A 15,968-nucleotide genomic window follows, 5' to 3' on the forward strand; every position below is an offset into this window, starting at 1 on the left:
ACGTAGTTGCTTAACTGCTGTGAAGAACCACCTCCTCAGGATAAAAGATCAGCTCCTCATAATGGATACTTATACGTCTGTATAAAACAGTAACTTTATCTAAATGTTACCCATGTCCGAGTTTGGTGGAAGAAGGTTGCTATAAGTGATAAGGGTTGTTGCTGAAGAAGATACAGATAATTCAGTCAGAGACAAAAGTCCCAAAGCTTGTGAAATTCTTGGAACAGTAGGAGTCCTATCATATAAGAAGCTGACTATGAATAGGGCTCCTAGAAGATATCAAGTCGTGTTTTAAATAGGATAGACTTTGGACTTCTGAACTATCTTTTTACACATCAACTAAAGAGTCATAAGTCGTTTACTTGTATTGAGTACTTGCCTTGTATTCTTCTCGAGTCAGTCTAGTGAATGTGTTTTAGGAAATTGAGTCGTAATCAAGTGTTATAAATAATTAGGGAGTTGGAGTGAGCATTTTGATTTACAAGTTAGAGTAACTTGTAAATCAAATAGGAGTAGTAGGAGAATTTGGAGAGTATTTAATTACTCTCTTGTAATTGACACATTTTGGCTCATTGTTTTAGTAGAGTTGGAGTTGAAAATCCTACGTGGTAGGTCGTGGTTTTTGCACCTTTTGAGCCGGGTGATTTTCCACGTAAAAATTGCTATGTTCATTTTATTGCTTGTTTATTTTTTGCTTAAGGAACACGGTAAAGAACCAAGTTCTTTAGTAATCCATACAGGCACTCAAGCTAATAATTGATATCAGAGCAGGTTCTCTCATTTACACGGCTAATACCTAGAGTAATCTTGAAAGCATGATGAGTGCTCCATTCGGAATTAATGAAGGACGATCAACTACCAAGGTACCTTGTTCAATGGAAAATATTATAGTTGGTGGAAAGCAAGAATGGAAGACTTCCTGACAGCTGAAGACTATGAACTATGGACCATAGTGTACCAAAGTCCTTGAATCCTACTAAACAAAAAGCACAAAATAAAACAGTTCCTAAGGACCCCTCCGAATTTGTGGCAACAGATTTCAGAATGATAGAGAAGAATGCAAAGGCTAAGAAAATCCTTATCTGTGGACTTGGTCCTGATGAGTACAATAGAATTTCTTTGTGCTCTAATGCGAAGCATATATGGGATGCACTCCAAACTGCTCATGAAGAAACAAACCAAGTAAAGAGATCAAGGATTGAGCTACTCATGAGAAACTATGAGCTTTTCTCCATGAAGGAGTCTGAGCCCATCCAGGATATGATGACTAGGTTCACTATAATAACCAATGAACTGAAATCACTTGGAAAGTTCTCTGAATCCTTCCAGCATCATGGGAATCAAAGGTCACTGCAATCCAGGAAGCCAAGGAATTGGACAAAATCTCACTTGATGAGTTGGTTAGAAACTTAAAAACTCATGAAATGAGAAAAATAGAACTGCGCAAGGAAGAACCAAAGAAGGATAAGGCCTTGGTTCTTAAAGCATCTGAGTATGATGAATCTGACTACGATGATCCTGATCTAGCAATGTTTGCCAAGTTCAAGAGGTTCATGAAGAATTCCAAAAGTTCATCCAAGAGAGAGACCAATAGTAAGCCCAAGCAGATCGACAAAGCTAACTATGATGAGTGCTACAAGTGTGGCAAGCTAGATCGCATGGTCAAGAACTGCCCAATGTAGAAAATTGAGCGGAGAAAAGAATGAGCTGAAAAAGAGAAATCGGAGAAGATGAGAGAAAATGGTTCTAACGAAGGAAAAATCCTAGGCAAAGGATTTACTGAAGCATATGAGGACAGTGGAAATGATCAAGAGGAAGAAAAGGAGGATGAGGCTATAACTCTCTATCCTGTGATTGATGAACACCAAGCTGTGAAAACAGAACCCCTAGTACAGCTTGGAATGCATATTGGAAGACCTCGTTTGTTTGATGAACACCATTATGATGAATGGAAGCTACGTATGGAAACATTTATTCAGGCTACTGACTTTGACCTATGGGTATTCAGTCATGGACCAATTCTCCCAACCAAATTGGATAGTGAAGGTAACAAGTGCAACAAAAGAGAAGAGGAATACGATGAGGAAGATCGTCGGCTAGTTCAGAAAAATGCTAAAACAAAAGACTTGCTCTACAAACGCCTGTCTAGAAACACTCGCCTCAGAGTGTACTCTTGCATCTCTGCTAATGATATATGGAGGACCTTGGAAACTGACTTTGGAAATGAAAACATCGAAGTGGCTTTAATGGCGATTGAAGAATCCAAAACAGAGGAAGAAGTGATAGGAATGATGGCCATGAGTGATTCACAAACTGAAGATGAAGCAAATCAGGTAAGTATATTTGAATTGAAAGAAAATATTCATGCTATATCCAAAAAACAACAGATGGCCATAATTGTAACCTTAATGAATGAAATGTATAAAATGAGTACTGGAAATGATTAGCTAATAAGCAACCTTTCTTGTGTCAAACTTTATATCAAAGAGTTTGACAAAGCTAGTTTAGAGAAACATGTCAAAGACATTAAGAACCAGGTTCTTGAGCTTACTTCTGAGAATGAGAAATCTCCTGATATACATGGCAAAGGAAAAATGAGTGATCTGCAGGATAAGCTTGAAAGGAATTAAAAATTGCTAATGATAATCTTTGTGATGTTGAATGTAGAAATAAAGTCCTGCATGAAAACCTAAAAAAGACTAATTATGAACTCTTTAGACTAAGAAAATGTCATAGATCTTCTCATGCCTTGAATTGGCTGGATAAAAATTGTGCTCTAACAAATCTAGAATTGGCTACAGAAAACCTGTCCTAAATTTGACCCAAAGTATGTAGGAATTTCTAATAATAACATGTGCACTCATTATGAAAGAGTAGGACACTTTAGAGACACTTGTCCTGCCTTAATTCATGCTCAGTTTAGAAACGCCTTTGGTATTGCTAAAAATGTGAAGAAGGAAGATGAGCCAAAGGTTAATCCTCATGTCCATACTAAGTGGATTAAGGTTAACAAGAAAATAGCTCATAATCCTCTCCCCTTCTGGACAATAAGGGATCTGATTCATCATTTTTCCAACAAAAAGGGATCCAAGCTTGTCTGGGTTCTGAAAACTAACTTGTGAATTTTGGTGCAGGCTAAGGTGAGAGGAAACAATCAGGACTAGTATCTAGATAGTGGATGCTCAAGACATATGACTGGAGAAAAGAAAAACTTCCTCTCACTGACAATCTTCCAAGGAGGGAGTGTGTCATTTGGAAATGAGAAAAAGGGCCAGATAACAGGTATTGGCAAGGTTGGCAAGTCACTCTCTTCATGCTATAGAAGATGTGTATTATGTGGTAGGTCTTAAACACAATCTTCTTATCATCTCACAAGTGTGCAACAAAGGAAATGAGGTAAAATTCAATTCTAAAATTTGCACTGTCACTAAGCTTGATACTTATGAAATTGTGTTAAAGGGTAAGAGACATAACAATGTCTACAAGATATCTATCATGTCACTTCCCTAGAGTGAGCACGCATGCCTAAGTGTAGTGGAAGATGATCAACTGCTATGGCATAGAAGACTAGGACGTGCTAGTCTCTCTCAACTTAACAAGTTGGCAGCAAAGGACTTGGTCCTTGGGCTACCTAAAGTTGAGTTCACCTCTGACAAGGTATGTGATGCCTGTATTAGAGGGAAACATGTTAGGTCATCCTTTAAATCTAAAAGGTTTGTAAGAACTTCTAAACCTCTGGAACTCCTTCACATGGACCTATGTGGACAAATGAGAATAAGGAGCAGATGAGGTAAGAGGTATATGTTTGTGATTATTGATGAATTCTCCAGATATACCTGGACATTGTTTTTGGGATTCAAAGAAGAAACATTTTATGTTTTCTGTGTATTTATCAGAATGATTCAACAAAATCTAGGATGTAATGTTTTAAGTGTAAGAACTGACCATGGAACTGAATTTGAAAATTCAAAATTCTTTAAGTTCTGTGGCTCACATGGCATTAACCATAATTTCTTTGTACCTAGAACTCAACAACAAAATGGGGTTGTAGAAAGAAAGAATAAATCCTTAGAAGACATGGGGAGGACCATGTTGATTGCTAGTGGAGTGCCTAAGAGTTTCTAGGCTGAGGCAATCAATACTGCTTACTAACTGCTAAATAGATGCATGGTCAGACCCATTCTTGAGAAAACTCCCTATGAGTTACTTCGAGGAAGAAAATCCAACATCACTCACTTGAGAGCCTTTGGGTGCAAATATTTTGTGCATAACAATGGGAAAGAAACTCTAGGTAAGTTTGATGACAGAAGCGATGTGGGAATTTTCTTGGGCTAATCTCCACATTCTTGGGCTAATCTCCACATAGTAAGGCCTATAATGTTTTTAATAGAAGAATTGTGTGTGTGGAAGAAAATATTCATGTTATTTTTGAAAAATCTAAGAATTTAGCTAAGAAAGGTTGTAGGATGAAGATTATGACATAGGGTTCACTGGTAATGGAGATACAAAGGGATCTGATGAAGATGGATCTTACAAACAAAAAGAAATTGACAGTGATCATGAGGAACAAGGAGAAGAAAGAATTACTCTAACTGATGACCAAACTAATGAAGTCACACCTATTGAACCTGCTCCTTTGGGTCACTCCTCGGGTGAATCTTATTTGGGTATACAAATCAGACCATGGAAGCACCAAAGCTCATATCCTCTTGAGAATATCATTTCTGATCCAAATGCAGGGGTACAAACAAGGTCTTCTCTAAGAAATCTATGTGCACTCACATAAGCTCTAAAGGATCCAGACTGGATCATAGCCATGCAAGAGAAGCTAAATCAGTTTGAAATAAGCAATGTCTGGCACCTGGTACAGAAACCCAAGAACAGAACTGTCATAGGTACCAGATGGGTGTTCAAAAACAAGTTGGATGAACATGGAAATATCACAAGAAACAAGGCCAGACTAGTGGTTCAGGGATACAATCAAGAGAAGGGCATTGACTATGATGTGACATTTGCACCTGCAGCTAGAATGGAGGCTATAAGGATGCTGATAGCCTTTGCTACCCACATGGAGTTCACTTTATACCAAATGGATGTAAAGAGTGCCTTTTTGAATGGTTACCTGAAGGATGAAATGTCTGTCAAACAACCTCCTAGATTTGAAAGTGAAGAATTTCTTGACTATGCGTGCAAACTGGATAAAGCTCTTTATGGACTGAAACAGGCTCCAAGATCATGGTATGAAAGGCTCTCAAAATTCCTCCTAGCCAATAACTTTGTAAGAGGAAAGGTGGACAACACTCTATTTCTAAGAAGCAGGGAGAAGAATATTCTTATTGTGCAAGTCTATGTGCATGACATTATTTCTGGGGCTACCAATGAAGCAATATACAAGGAATTTTGCTAAGATGATGGGAAATGAGTTTGAAATAAGCATGATGGATGAATTGAACTTCTTCCTTGGGCTGCAAATCAAGCAAGCACCTACTGGAACCATGAGACATTAGCAGAAATATATCAAGGAACTATTGAAGAAGTTCAACATGGATTCCTCTAAGTCCATTGACTCACCCATTGCAATTGTAACAAAGTTGGACCTTGATGAAGACGGAAAAATTGTGGAACAAAAACTATATAGAGGAATGATTAGGTCACTATAGTACCTCATAGCAAGCAGGCCTGATATAGTGTTCAGTGTGGGATTGTGCAATATTTCAAGCAAATCCCAAGGAATCTCACCTGAAGGTTGTCCAAAGGACTCTAAGATATCTCAAGGGGGCTCCTGACCTCTGTTTATGGTATCTCAGAGGGTATAACTTTGATCTAGTTGGTTATGCAGATGATGACTATTCAAGTTTTCATGTTGACAGGAAAAGTACTTCAGGAACAACTCATTTTCTAGGTTCTTGTCTGGTGTCTTGGAAGCCAAAAAAGCAAAACTCAGTGGCCTTATCTACTGAGGCTGAATATGTGGCAGCAGCATCCTGTTGTGCTCAGTTGCTATAGATAAGACAACAGCTAAGGGATTATGATATATTCGTTTATTGTGTTCCCATTTTTTGTGATAACACCAGTGCCATAAACACTGCTAAAAATTCATTTCAGCACAAGAGAACCAATCACATTGAAGTTAGACATCACTTTCTTAGAGATAATGTTAAAAAGGGGAATATCTCAATTACCTTTTGTAAAATTAAAGATCAAATTGCTGATATTTTCACTAAAACTATGAGTAGGAATCACTTTGAAAGGAATAGACTAGAACTAGGTCAAATAAACTCTTCCTACTGAGTTGAACCCTAATGATTGGCTAGAAAAGGCATAATAAGATGTAGATAATTAAGTACAATGTGTTTGATTCAGCTCTATGCTTATGTTAAGCTCACACACTTGCTTTGAAAATTTGGTTGATAACTGTGTTGCATGATACTAATATGAAGTGCTGAATCCTTAGTGCAGAAACACATAAGGAGTTGCTAAGGAGCTGGTTCTTTGACTCGGGTACATGACATACTGTCTTAAGTCACTAGGACTCTATATTCTAAAATTATTGCTATACTCAGACTTCTAATTCCATTGGCATCACTTCCAATCATCTTCTAGTTAAAGAGTAAGGAGGAATCCTAGTGCAATTAGAGATCAATTACTCCTGAAATCATAGCAGTCAAAGTAACCGTTATAAGAGCCCCATTAGAACTCAAAATTCGGTCACATTCTCTCTTCCAGTCAAATCAGTAGTAACACCTTTAAAAGGCTTTTATGATCAGCTTCTCATACCTTACTGTTTCTCTCAAACCCTAAGCAAGAATCAAAAGCAATTATCAAGAACTAATTCTCTCTTTCTCTTCTTCAAGTATCTTATCTGATCACCATGCCTAAAGCCAGTCAAACACCCTCTAAAGCTAAATCATCAACCAAGTCTGAAGCAAAACCCAAAATCATGAAGCCCAAATCGAAGAAAAATGCCAAGCCATCAAAAGAACCCACACCCACGCATGTTCCTTCTCCTTTGATATCCTCCACTATACCTACATCATCATCCCCTGTTCATACTGTTCATATTGTTCCTATCATTCCTGTCTCCATTGTATCCCTCCTCCAAAAATAACTACCCATGAACCTGAGCTTCCTGCGAAAATTACCTCTAAGTACACAAAGGTCAAAGCTACTACAGGAAAATCTGTCAAGAAAGTGCTTGATGTTGCTATGCAGGGTGACACTGTAGCAAAGGAATCTGTGGTTCAGGGGGAATTAGTGCCAGTCACTACAGATCAGGTACAACATCCTCCCTCCAAATTAGATATTTTGATATCTGCCATAGATACTACACCCACAGATACTCTCCCACCCACGAGTGAGAAGCCATCACTGGAGAAATTCACTGTAGAAAAGGGTGCAAGGGATCTGGGGAAGGAGGTAGATATAATGGCTATGGAGCCTGTGGTTGAGGGGAAATAAAGTAAAGAACCTGTGCAAAAGGAGGATTCTGATGCCCTTTCTTTTAGTTGGACTAAGGGTGAGGAAGATGATGGGGGTGAAAAGAAGAAGAACTGGTGAACAGCCATGAAGAACATGATGCTCAAAACATAGCCAATGAAGAATAAAAGAGTGAGAATAAGGGAGCATCTGAGATGAGATGGAGAGTGATACAGAAGATAATAAGATAGGTGAACATGCTAATGATTCTGCAGAAGAAGAAAATCTGAGTGAAGAAGAGGAGGTTTATAAAGGGAAGGTGAGGATCAAGAAAAAGTAAGTGAGAGTGAAGGAGGTGATGAAAAGAGTGAGGAAGAAGAGGGGAATGTGAGTGAGGAATCTGAAGGTTCCATGACAATTGGAAACACTGTCATAGCCCCTTTAGAAGAAATTGGTAAAGAGACAAGGGCCCAAGAACCTGGGTCTTTATTAACTCCTTTCACTGGAGATGAAGAAGTTAGCAGTGATGAAGATGATGTGCCACTATCTCAGGTAGGGAAGAAATCCAGGAAGACCCCTGTGAAAGCTACAAAGTCAGCAGTCTCAACAAAGAAAGGAGTGGTTCCTCCTGCCAGAACTCCTCTCACAAGGAGTAAAAGAAAGGTTATTGATGCACAAATCATTAAAGATTCTAGAAATGCAAAGAAGCCAAAGAAGAAGGTTTCAATTGTGGAACCTGTTGTTGAGGTGGACAGAGAAGATGAGTCTGACTCTGCCTTGCCAGCAAAGTCTGCTACACCAAAGAAAAAGGGTGCCAAAGTCACCAAACCTGCTACCTCTTCTGTAAGGGCCAGTAGGGGTAAGACAAGAAAGAATATGCCAGCTGCAGTTGATCGACTCACAGAGTTCGGGAACAAAAAATGCTAAACGGTAAGATTCTTGCAAACACTAATGAGAAAGGGGATGGCTCAACTGGTTGAAAAACCTGAGCTACAGGGGTGGAAGCATATATTTGTCAAAGCTTTTTTCCCAGTATGTGTTCCTACTGTGGTGGAGTTCTATACAAATTTCACATTTTATGGGAAGGTCGTCAAGAGTTAGGTAGGGGGCTTTGACATGGAGTTTGATACTGAGGAGCTGGGATTGCTTCTGAATGTCTCTTCCTTGGGATTTGACAACTACTTGAAGAATAAGTGACCAGCCATAGACAATGATGTTAACACTGGCATTGTAGTCACCAGGAAGTTCTCCCAAAATTTTTAACTAGATACTCCCCAGAATATGTACAAGACTGATATGACTCCCTTCCACAAATTACTGTTTCAGTTTGTCAACTACTTCATTCTTCAGAGGTCTGAGAGAAGGCATGAAGCTACTTCACTGGACATGGCTGTAATGGAGCTGCTCGACACTGGTAGACCTATCAATCTTCCTAGCCTGATGATTTAGCACATGGCAAGGGCTGCTGATACCTCCAAACCTAAGCATGCTATGCCTTATGATTTCATGTTGACAAGCTCAACATTGCCTTACCTGAGCTTAAGTTTGGAAACCACAATGACGTTTTGGATGTTGTTACCCTCAAGAAGTGTGGGTATGAGGAGATCAAGGCTAGAGAACCCACAAGATATGCTATTCTACCCGGGAGCAGTAGGGTTATAGAGCTCAGCAAGAGGCTGGAGTTGGCTGTTGAATAGAATACCAAGCTTCTTAACGACAATAATGAGCTGCGACAGGAAACAAAGCATATCATGGAAGAACTTAGAAGAGATAGGGAGGCTCATGCCCAACAGATTGCCACCCTTGTGAAAGCTTTGACCCCCTTTGCCTCTTACTCATGAACTTGTTCCTTCCTAGTGTCCTTAGTTTTTTTGCTATTCCAGTGATGCCTTATCTTTTGTTCCTTTTTATCTTCGTCTGAGTAGTTTGTTGTATGCTTAGTTTATTTTGTTCTAATGATAAAGACAAGGCCCTGGGCTTCTTTTGACACTACTTAATGTCTCCTATTACTCTGCTTTACTGCTTTGTACTATATTGGATCATCAACCTAGTCTATTTGCCTTTTCTTAAACTTGTGTTGTTGCTTGTTTGGCCTTGAATCTTACATTATCTATTTTTAATTTTATTTTGTGTGTGTTTTCAATGATGCCAAAAGGGGAAAGATAAAAGTTGGAAGGTTGGAAGGTTGTGGGTTATGCTATGAACATACATGTCTACCAATAGTCCTTATCACTTGGTTCTGGTTCTTTGCTGTGATTCCCTGGTTCTACTATATACAAAGTTTGTCATCATCAAAAGGGGAAATTTATTGAGTATTGAAGTTTTTATGATTAACAATGTGTGACTAAATGCTTAAACAACCAGGTCCTCAACGTAGCTGCTTAACTGCTGTAAAGAACCAGCTCCTCAGGATAAAAGATCAGCTCCTCATGATGGATACTTATACGTCTGTAAAAAACAGTAACTTTATCTCAAAGTTACCCAGGTCTGAGTTTGGTGGAAGAAGGCTGTTATAAGTGATAAGGGTCGTTGCTCCCTCCGTCTCAAATTATTTGTCATGGTTTCTAAAGATAGTTGTATCAAATTATTTGTCATTTTAGATGCTCAAGAGTAAATTAATTATCTTTTCCTATTCTACCCTTAATATTAATTGTTCTTGAAGACTACACACACTTTAATTATGAGTAAGTATTAAATGAAGGGAGATTATATTTCAGATATAAATAAGGGTAAAATAGTCAAAAATATTTAATATTTTCTTAAGGGGCATGTAAAAGATAAACATGGCAAATAATTTGAGACGGAGGGAGTAGTTTTTACTCTCGTGCTACGATAACAGAGATCTAATGATAACAACAACAACAACAAAAGACAACAATAATATTCAGTACTTTTTTCTTTTTTCCAGCTGAATTTTTCTTCTTGAAGGGGACCTTTGGAGCTACGATAAAGTTATCTACGTATGACCTCATGGGTTTGAGCCATAAAAACAGCCACTAATGCTTGTATTACGTTAGGTTGTCTGCATCACATCCCTTGGGGTGCGGGTTTTTCCAGAACCTGTGTGAATGCAGATTAATTGATATCAAAAGGACTCGATAGATTTGTTAAGTGTGAGAGAGAGAGAGAGATTTAGAGATAGAAAGAGAAGGATGAGATGTATTGATTATTACACGAGGACATAGAGAAGGAGGTGGGGCTTTATTATATAGATTCATGGAAAGTGAGTAGTAGTTTGGAAAATGGACGGGAGCCTTAAAATAACGGTAAAGTTGTCTCTTTGTGACCTATATGTTACGGGTTCGAGTCATGGAATTAACTATTGATGTTTGTATCAGGGTAGGTTCCCTATATCAAACCTCTTGTTGTGCAACCATTCCTCGGACCCTGCGTGAATACGTGATGTTTCATGCACCGAAAAAAAAGGTGGTTTGGAAAATAGTGAACAAAAGGTGGCATGTGATGTGAGGGAAACTCATTATTTTTATTCCTACTTTTTAATTCTAATGTTTAAATGAAGCATATAGTATATTAATACGACTTATTAATTAACTCGTTTTGCACCTTTGAGTTTGCCCGTCTTAGCATATATATATATATTAAAATACTACATCCCTTGAAATCATGTATAGAGAGATTTAGAAATACCACTTTACCATCCAAGTGAGACTACAGATTAGTCGGACCCAAAAACAAGTACCGAAAATTTAAGTGAAAAAACAAAAAATAAAAGTGCTATTGATATTTTTGACTGTCTCTAATTTCATGTGTTGATGTTTCTTAATTCATTGCTTGAAAATGCTTGAAACGTAATAAAATGTCTGCTAATATTTGTTCGAGTTGAAAGTAATGATTTCAGTTAAATCTGACTCATTTGTATTAATGCAATATGCAGCCCTAAAAAGAATTTGAAGTTCTAGCATTTTGCATTAATACAACACGCAGCCCTAAAAATTTAATTAACTAGGGGTTCCTACATTCTTCAAATAGCACCAACTCTGTAAATTCTTTAATCGGCTATTTGTTATTCTATCTCTAACGAAGTGTGACCAACTTCGTTTTGTGATGATTCATAATTAAGTAGGCAACTAATTTAGAACAAGCTAGCCGTACATATCTTAAAGTTGGACATATTTATGTATAATATAATATTAATTTACTTGTATTTTTATCGTTCTTTGATTGTATTTTACAGAGAATATATGTCCAACTAAGTTTAAATATGGTTTTGCACTTATTTGGATTTACATTGGAGATGAAATTTGGAGTGAAAATAACGAAAAATATGACTACACAAGGGGAAAAATACTTATTTGTATCAGATGTTTCCATTAGAATATACTAAGTTAATATGATTACGTGATAAATTAAGGTGAGATCAATTAATTATAATTTAGTATTAAACAAATTTGTAAATATATGTTTATATTTATCGATTTGGTGTAAAATTAAGATGAATAATTCTATATTTTAAAGATTTAGTCTACGACTCTCAAAAACGACGTGTCATTTTTTATTCATTCTTTCTCTTTTCCTTTTCATTTTCTTTTTCCATCTTTCAATCAATTCAAATACAATTGCATTATACTAATTGGAAAATTCCCCATTAATGAGTCGTCAATTACTAATAAGTATTAGGCGTATACTTTAACAAGTTAAACATTACTATTGCCTCTTATCCTCTGAATTGACAGATCCAATGGTTTTCTTTTTAATTAGGGAACAAAGCAGATTCTTCAATTTTCTATTATCTATTCAATAGGGATATCCTGGTGGTATTAATTTACGGTACTGTAAAACATATTTACATATCAAATTTCTTTTAAAAAAAAATTGTAAGCAAATATTTACACTAAATGTAGGTTAATAAATAGAATTTAAGTATACACACTGATAGTGTAAAACTCATTTAACAAGAAAATTTAGCATTGTATAATGCTTTGGGGTAAATCTAGATTGGTTATTTGCTGCCAATTTTTTTAGGCTTCAATTGCTAGATCTAATCTTTGGCTAAAATCCTGCCAATAGTAACTAACATGCTTAATAAATCATGCTTAATACTGTTACGTGGCGCCTCCTAAGATTCCTTTGAAGGGCGAGATAAGGCTAAGCAACTGATGTCAGTGCAGTTACTATCCGCCAACTGAGCTCCCCTCCGTACGCTAGACGAGATTGTCAGTGCCGTACGGAAAAACCAATATCAAGAGCAATTGAGAGAACAGAAATGAGAATTGAGAATGAAAGAAAGCTTGATTGCATTAATGAAAGCTATTACAGAAAGGTAACATGGTGTCGAGGGGGAGAGAGACCAGCACAGAGAATTGTTTGCTTGCTAGAACGTTTGATTGCTTGATCCCCCCTAATAGTGCTTAAAAAATAAAGCAAAGTTACAAGACTTGACCTAACTAAGCTAGAGGAACATAATGGAAGTACATAAAATAAAACTACTCTATATTTACAAGGAAAAGGACTTAGTTTTCTAAAAGGTAGAAACAGGTCCGTTGTCAGCAACCTTGTCTTTGGCATCACAGTCTGCGCGTGCGGCGTTGTCTGCGCGCGCGGCGCTATTGGCATCTGCCTGCAGCTGGTCGCTGGCGAGGGCTATCGGTGGGGCGACAGAGACACATGCGCGCTTGTCACTTGGCGCAGCCAAGACCACGGGGTCGTCCATGGCGCTAGGCATTGGGAGGCTTGTTAGGACACCATGGGGCGCGTCCAAGGGGTCATGGGGCATGGCTAGAAAGCCGCCTATGACATTCTCCCCCGCCTGAGTTAGCGACTTACTTGCAAGATAATCATCAATAAGGCTCTTGTAGGCTTTGAGGTTTGTTCCCCTCTCCCAAGTATTCTCCTCTGCATTAAGCCCTGCCATTTCACCAAGAACTCTTGGTGATCTTTCCTTGAGGCGTGAATCATTCGATCGTCGAGAATAGCTTCAACACGCCTTTTTCGGGTTGAATTGGAGCCTCGAATGCTGGGTATTGTGAGTTGGATCCGTGAAGGATCCTCCATGTCTTCCCGAAAAGGTTTCAAAAGACTGATAGACGGGATGGATTTTCCACTAGGCTGGGGTATCTACCCGGTATGCAACTTTCCCAATGCATCTTTCAATGGACAAGGGTCCAATGTATTTTTGCAATAGGAGAGGGTCATGGACCCCTGCAAACAAGTACCGCTTTTGGATTTTGACCATCACTTTGTCTCCTACTTGGTATTCAATAAAGAGACAATTTTGATCGGCATGCCTCTTCATCCGCTTTTGAGCTTTAACAAGATAGCTCCGCACTATCTCCAAATTTTATTTCCATTCTTTTGAGAAGCTAGAACCTCGAGGAGATTTTGACATGTTTGGTACATTCACAGTGTGTGGGAGTAGCGGTTGCTGTCCGATAATAATTTCAAAAGCGTTTTTGTTTGTACTAGAGCTCTTTTATGAATTGAAACACAGTTGAGCAGCATCCAGAAGCTTCATCCAATTCTTCTGCGATCCGGTTACAAAGAGGCGGAGATATTCCTACAGCATGCCATTGAACCGCTCCGTCTGGCCATCAGATTGTCAGTGGAAACTTGAGTTGTGACTCAATTTTGACTCGAAGCACTTAAAGAGTTAAGTCCAAAAATTGCAAGTGAAGCGTGAGTCGCGATCACTAATGATGTATTTAGGCAGGCCCCAATATTTGATAACATGAGAGAAAAAGAGTCGAGTTGTATCTTTTGCTGATATATATTGTGGGGCAGCTAAAAATGTAGCATACTTGGAAAACCCATCCACCACAACCAAGATAGTTGTGAGATCTCCGACCTTAGGCAATCCGGTGATGAAATCCAGGGAAACTCTTTCCCAAGGTCTCTTTGGAACAGCTAGTGGTTCTAAGAGTCCCGCTTGTGTCAAGCGGTCCGACTTGTCCTTCTGGCATACTAGACAAGTCTTCACATACGGAGCGACGTTATCGGCCATTTGAGGCCAATAATATGCACGGCGAAGTAATGCCATGGTGCGTTCTTCACCGGGATGGCTGGCCCACAAAGTATCATGACATTCCGCCAGAAGAGTCCTTCGCAGATCTCCTCCTTTAAGAACATAAAGCCGATTCCTTTTCACTTTCAGGTAACTGTCTTCCATATAGAATTGGTGAGTCTTGCCCTGTCCTACCAAATCAACCAAATATTGTGCAGCATGATCCTTGAGTAGATCCTGTATCTGGTCTTTTAAGGTGGTGGCTATATCACTCCCCCTTAGGGTGGTGAGTAGGCACAATGATGCTAGATCAGCTCTCCGACTGAGCGCATCAGCAACATGATTAGTCTTCCCGCTTCGGTACTCCGGGTTGAAGTGAAATTCCGCTAGGAGTTCCTACCACCTGGCCTGTCGACCATTCAGCTTCGGCTGGGTCATGAAATGGCTAACAGTTGTGTTGCCATTCTTGACCACGAACGGGGTTCCCAGCAGATAGTGCCTCCAAAGGCGTAAGGAATGAACAACAACCAATAATTCTTTCTCGTGGGCGGTATAGCGTCGCTCTGCATCCTTCAGCTTCCGGCTCTCGTATACTACATGATGCCCTTCTTGTAGAAAGACTCCGCTGAGGGCATAGTCGGAGGCATCCGTTTGTATCTCGAATGGCTTGGCCAAATCAGGAAGGGCCAAGACGGGGCTACTAGACATAGCCGCTTTCAATGGGTTCAAGGCCTCCGCTCGCCTGGGTCCCGTATTCCAAAGCGTGACCTTCTTGAGGAGTTCTGTCAATGGCACTACGATGAGGGAGTAATTTTACACAAATCGCCGATAGAAGTTGCATAGTCCAAGGAACCCCCTCAAGGCGTGGATATCCTTAGGCGGTGGCCAATCTGTGATAGCCTGAATCTTCTGTTGGTCCATCTTGATCCGCCCTTCCTCGATGGCATGTCCGAGCAAGCTAATATGTTTTTGAGTAAATGAGCACTTGGATAGCTTCACATATAATTTATGCTCCCGCAATCAGGCTAGGACCTTCAGCAAGTGCTCCAGGTGTTCTTCCAGTGTTTGGCTATATACCACAATGTCATCCAAGTAGACTACCACAAATTCGTCAATGTGCTCTCGTAAGACTAGGTTCATTAGGATGCAAAATGTGGCTGGAGCGTTAGTCAATCCGATTGGCATAACCAGGAAGCCGTACGACCCATATCTTGTCACACAGGTGATCTTGTATTCATCACCCTCTGCAACCCGAACTTGCCAATAACCTATCCTTAGTTCTATTTTGGTGAACACTGTCGCACCATCGAATCTATTGAACAAGTCTACCATTAGCGGCATAAGCTACTTGTTCTTCACGGTGATTTTGTTTAGAGCCCGATAATCCACGCAGAGTCGTAGGCTGCCATCATGTTTCTTTTGGAATAGCACAAGGGACCCGTATGAGGACTTGGAGGGCACGATGATCCATGTGTCTAGCATTTCCGTCAACAGTCTGCGAAGCTCAGTGAGTTCGGGTTGTGACATTCTGTAAGGCATCCGGGCGGGTGGCTTCGCACCCAGCACCAACTCAATCTCATGGTCCACAGTGCGC

At 39.3% G+C, this 15,968-nt stretch overlaps 1 protein-coding gene across 1 annotated transcript; it reads left to right on the forward strand.

The window, feature by feature from the left end:
- LOC109217084 lies at positions 943 to 1,413 on the forward strand. The gene has a single exon (XM_019381315.1). It carries the CDS (start codon positions 943 to 945, stop codon positions 1,411 to 1,413), a length of 471 nt encoding a protein of 156 aa, XP_019236860.1.

This window comes from Nicotiana attenuata, chromosome 2, assembly GCF_001879085.1.
Source record: "Nicotiana attenuata strain UT chromosome 2, NIATTr2, whole genome shotgun sequence".
In the NCBI taxonomy this organism is placed as follows: Eukaryota; Viridiplantae; Streptophyta; class Magnoliopsida; order Solanales; family Solanaceae; genus Nicotiana; species Nicotiana attenuata.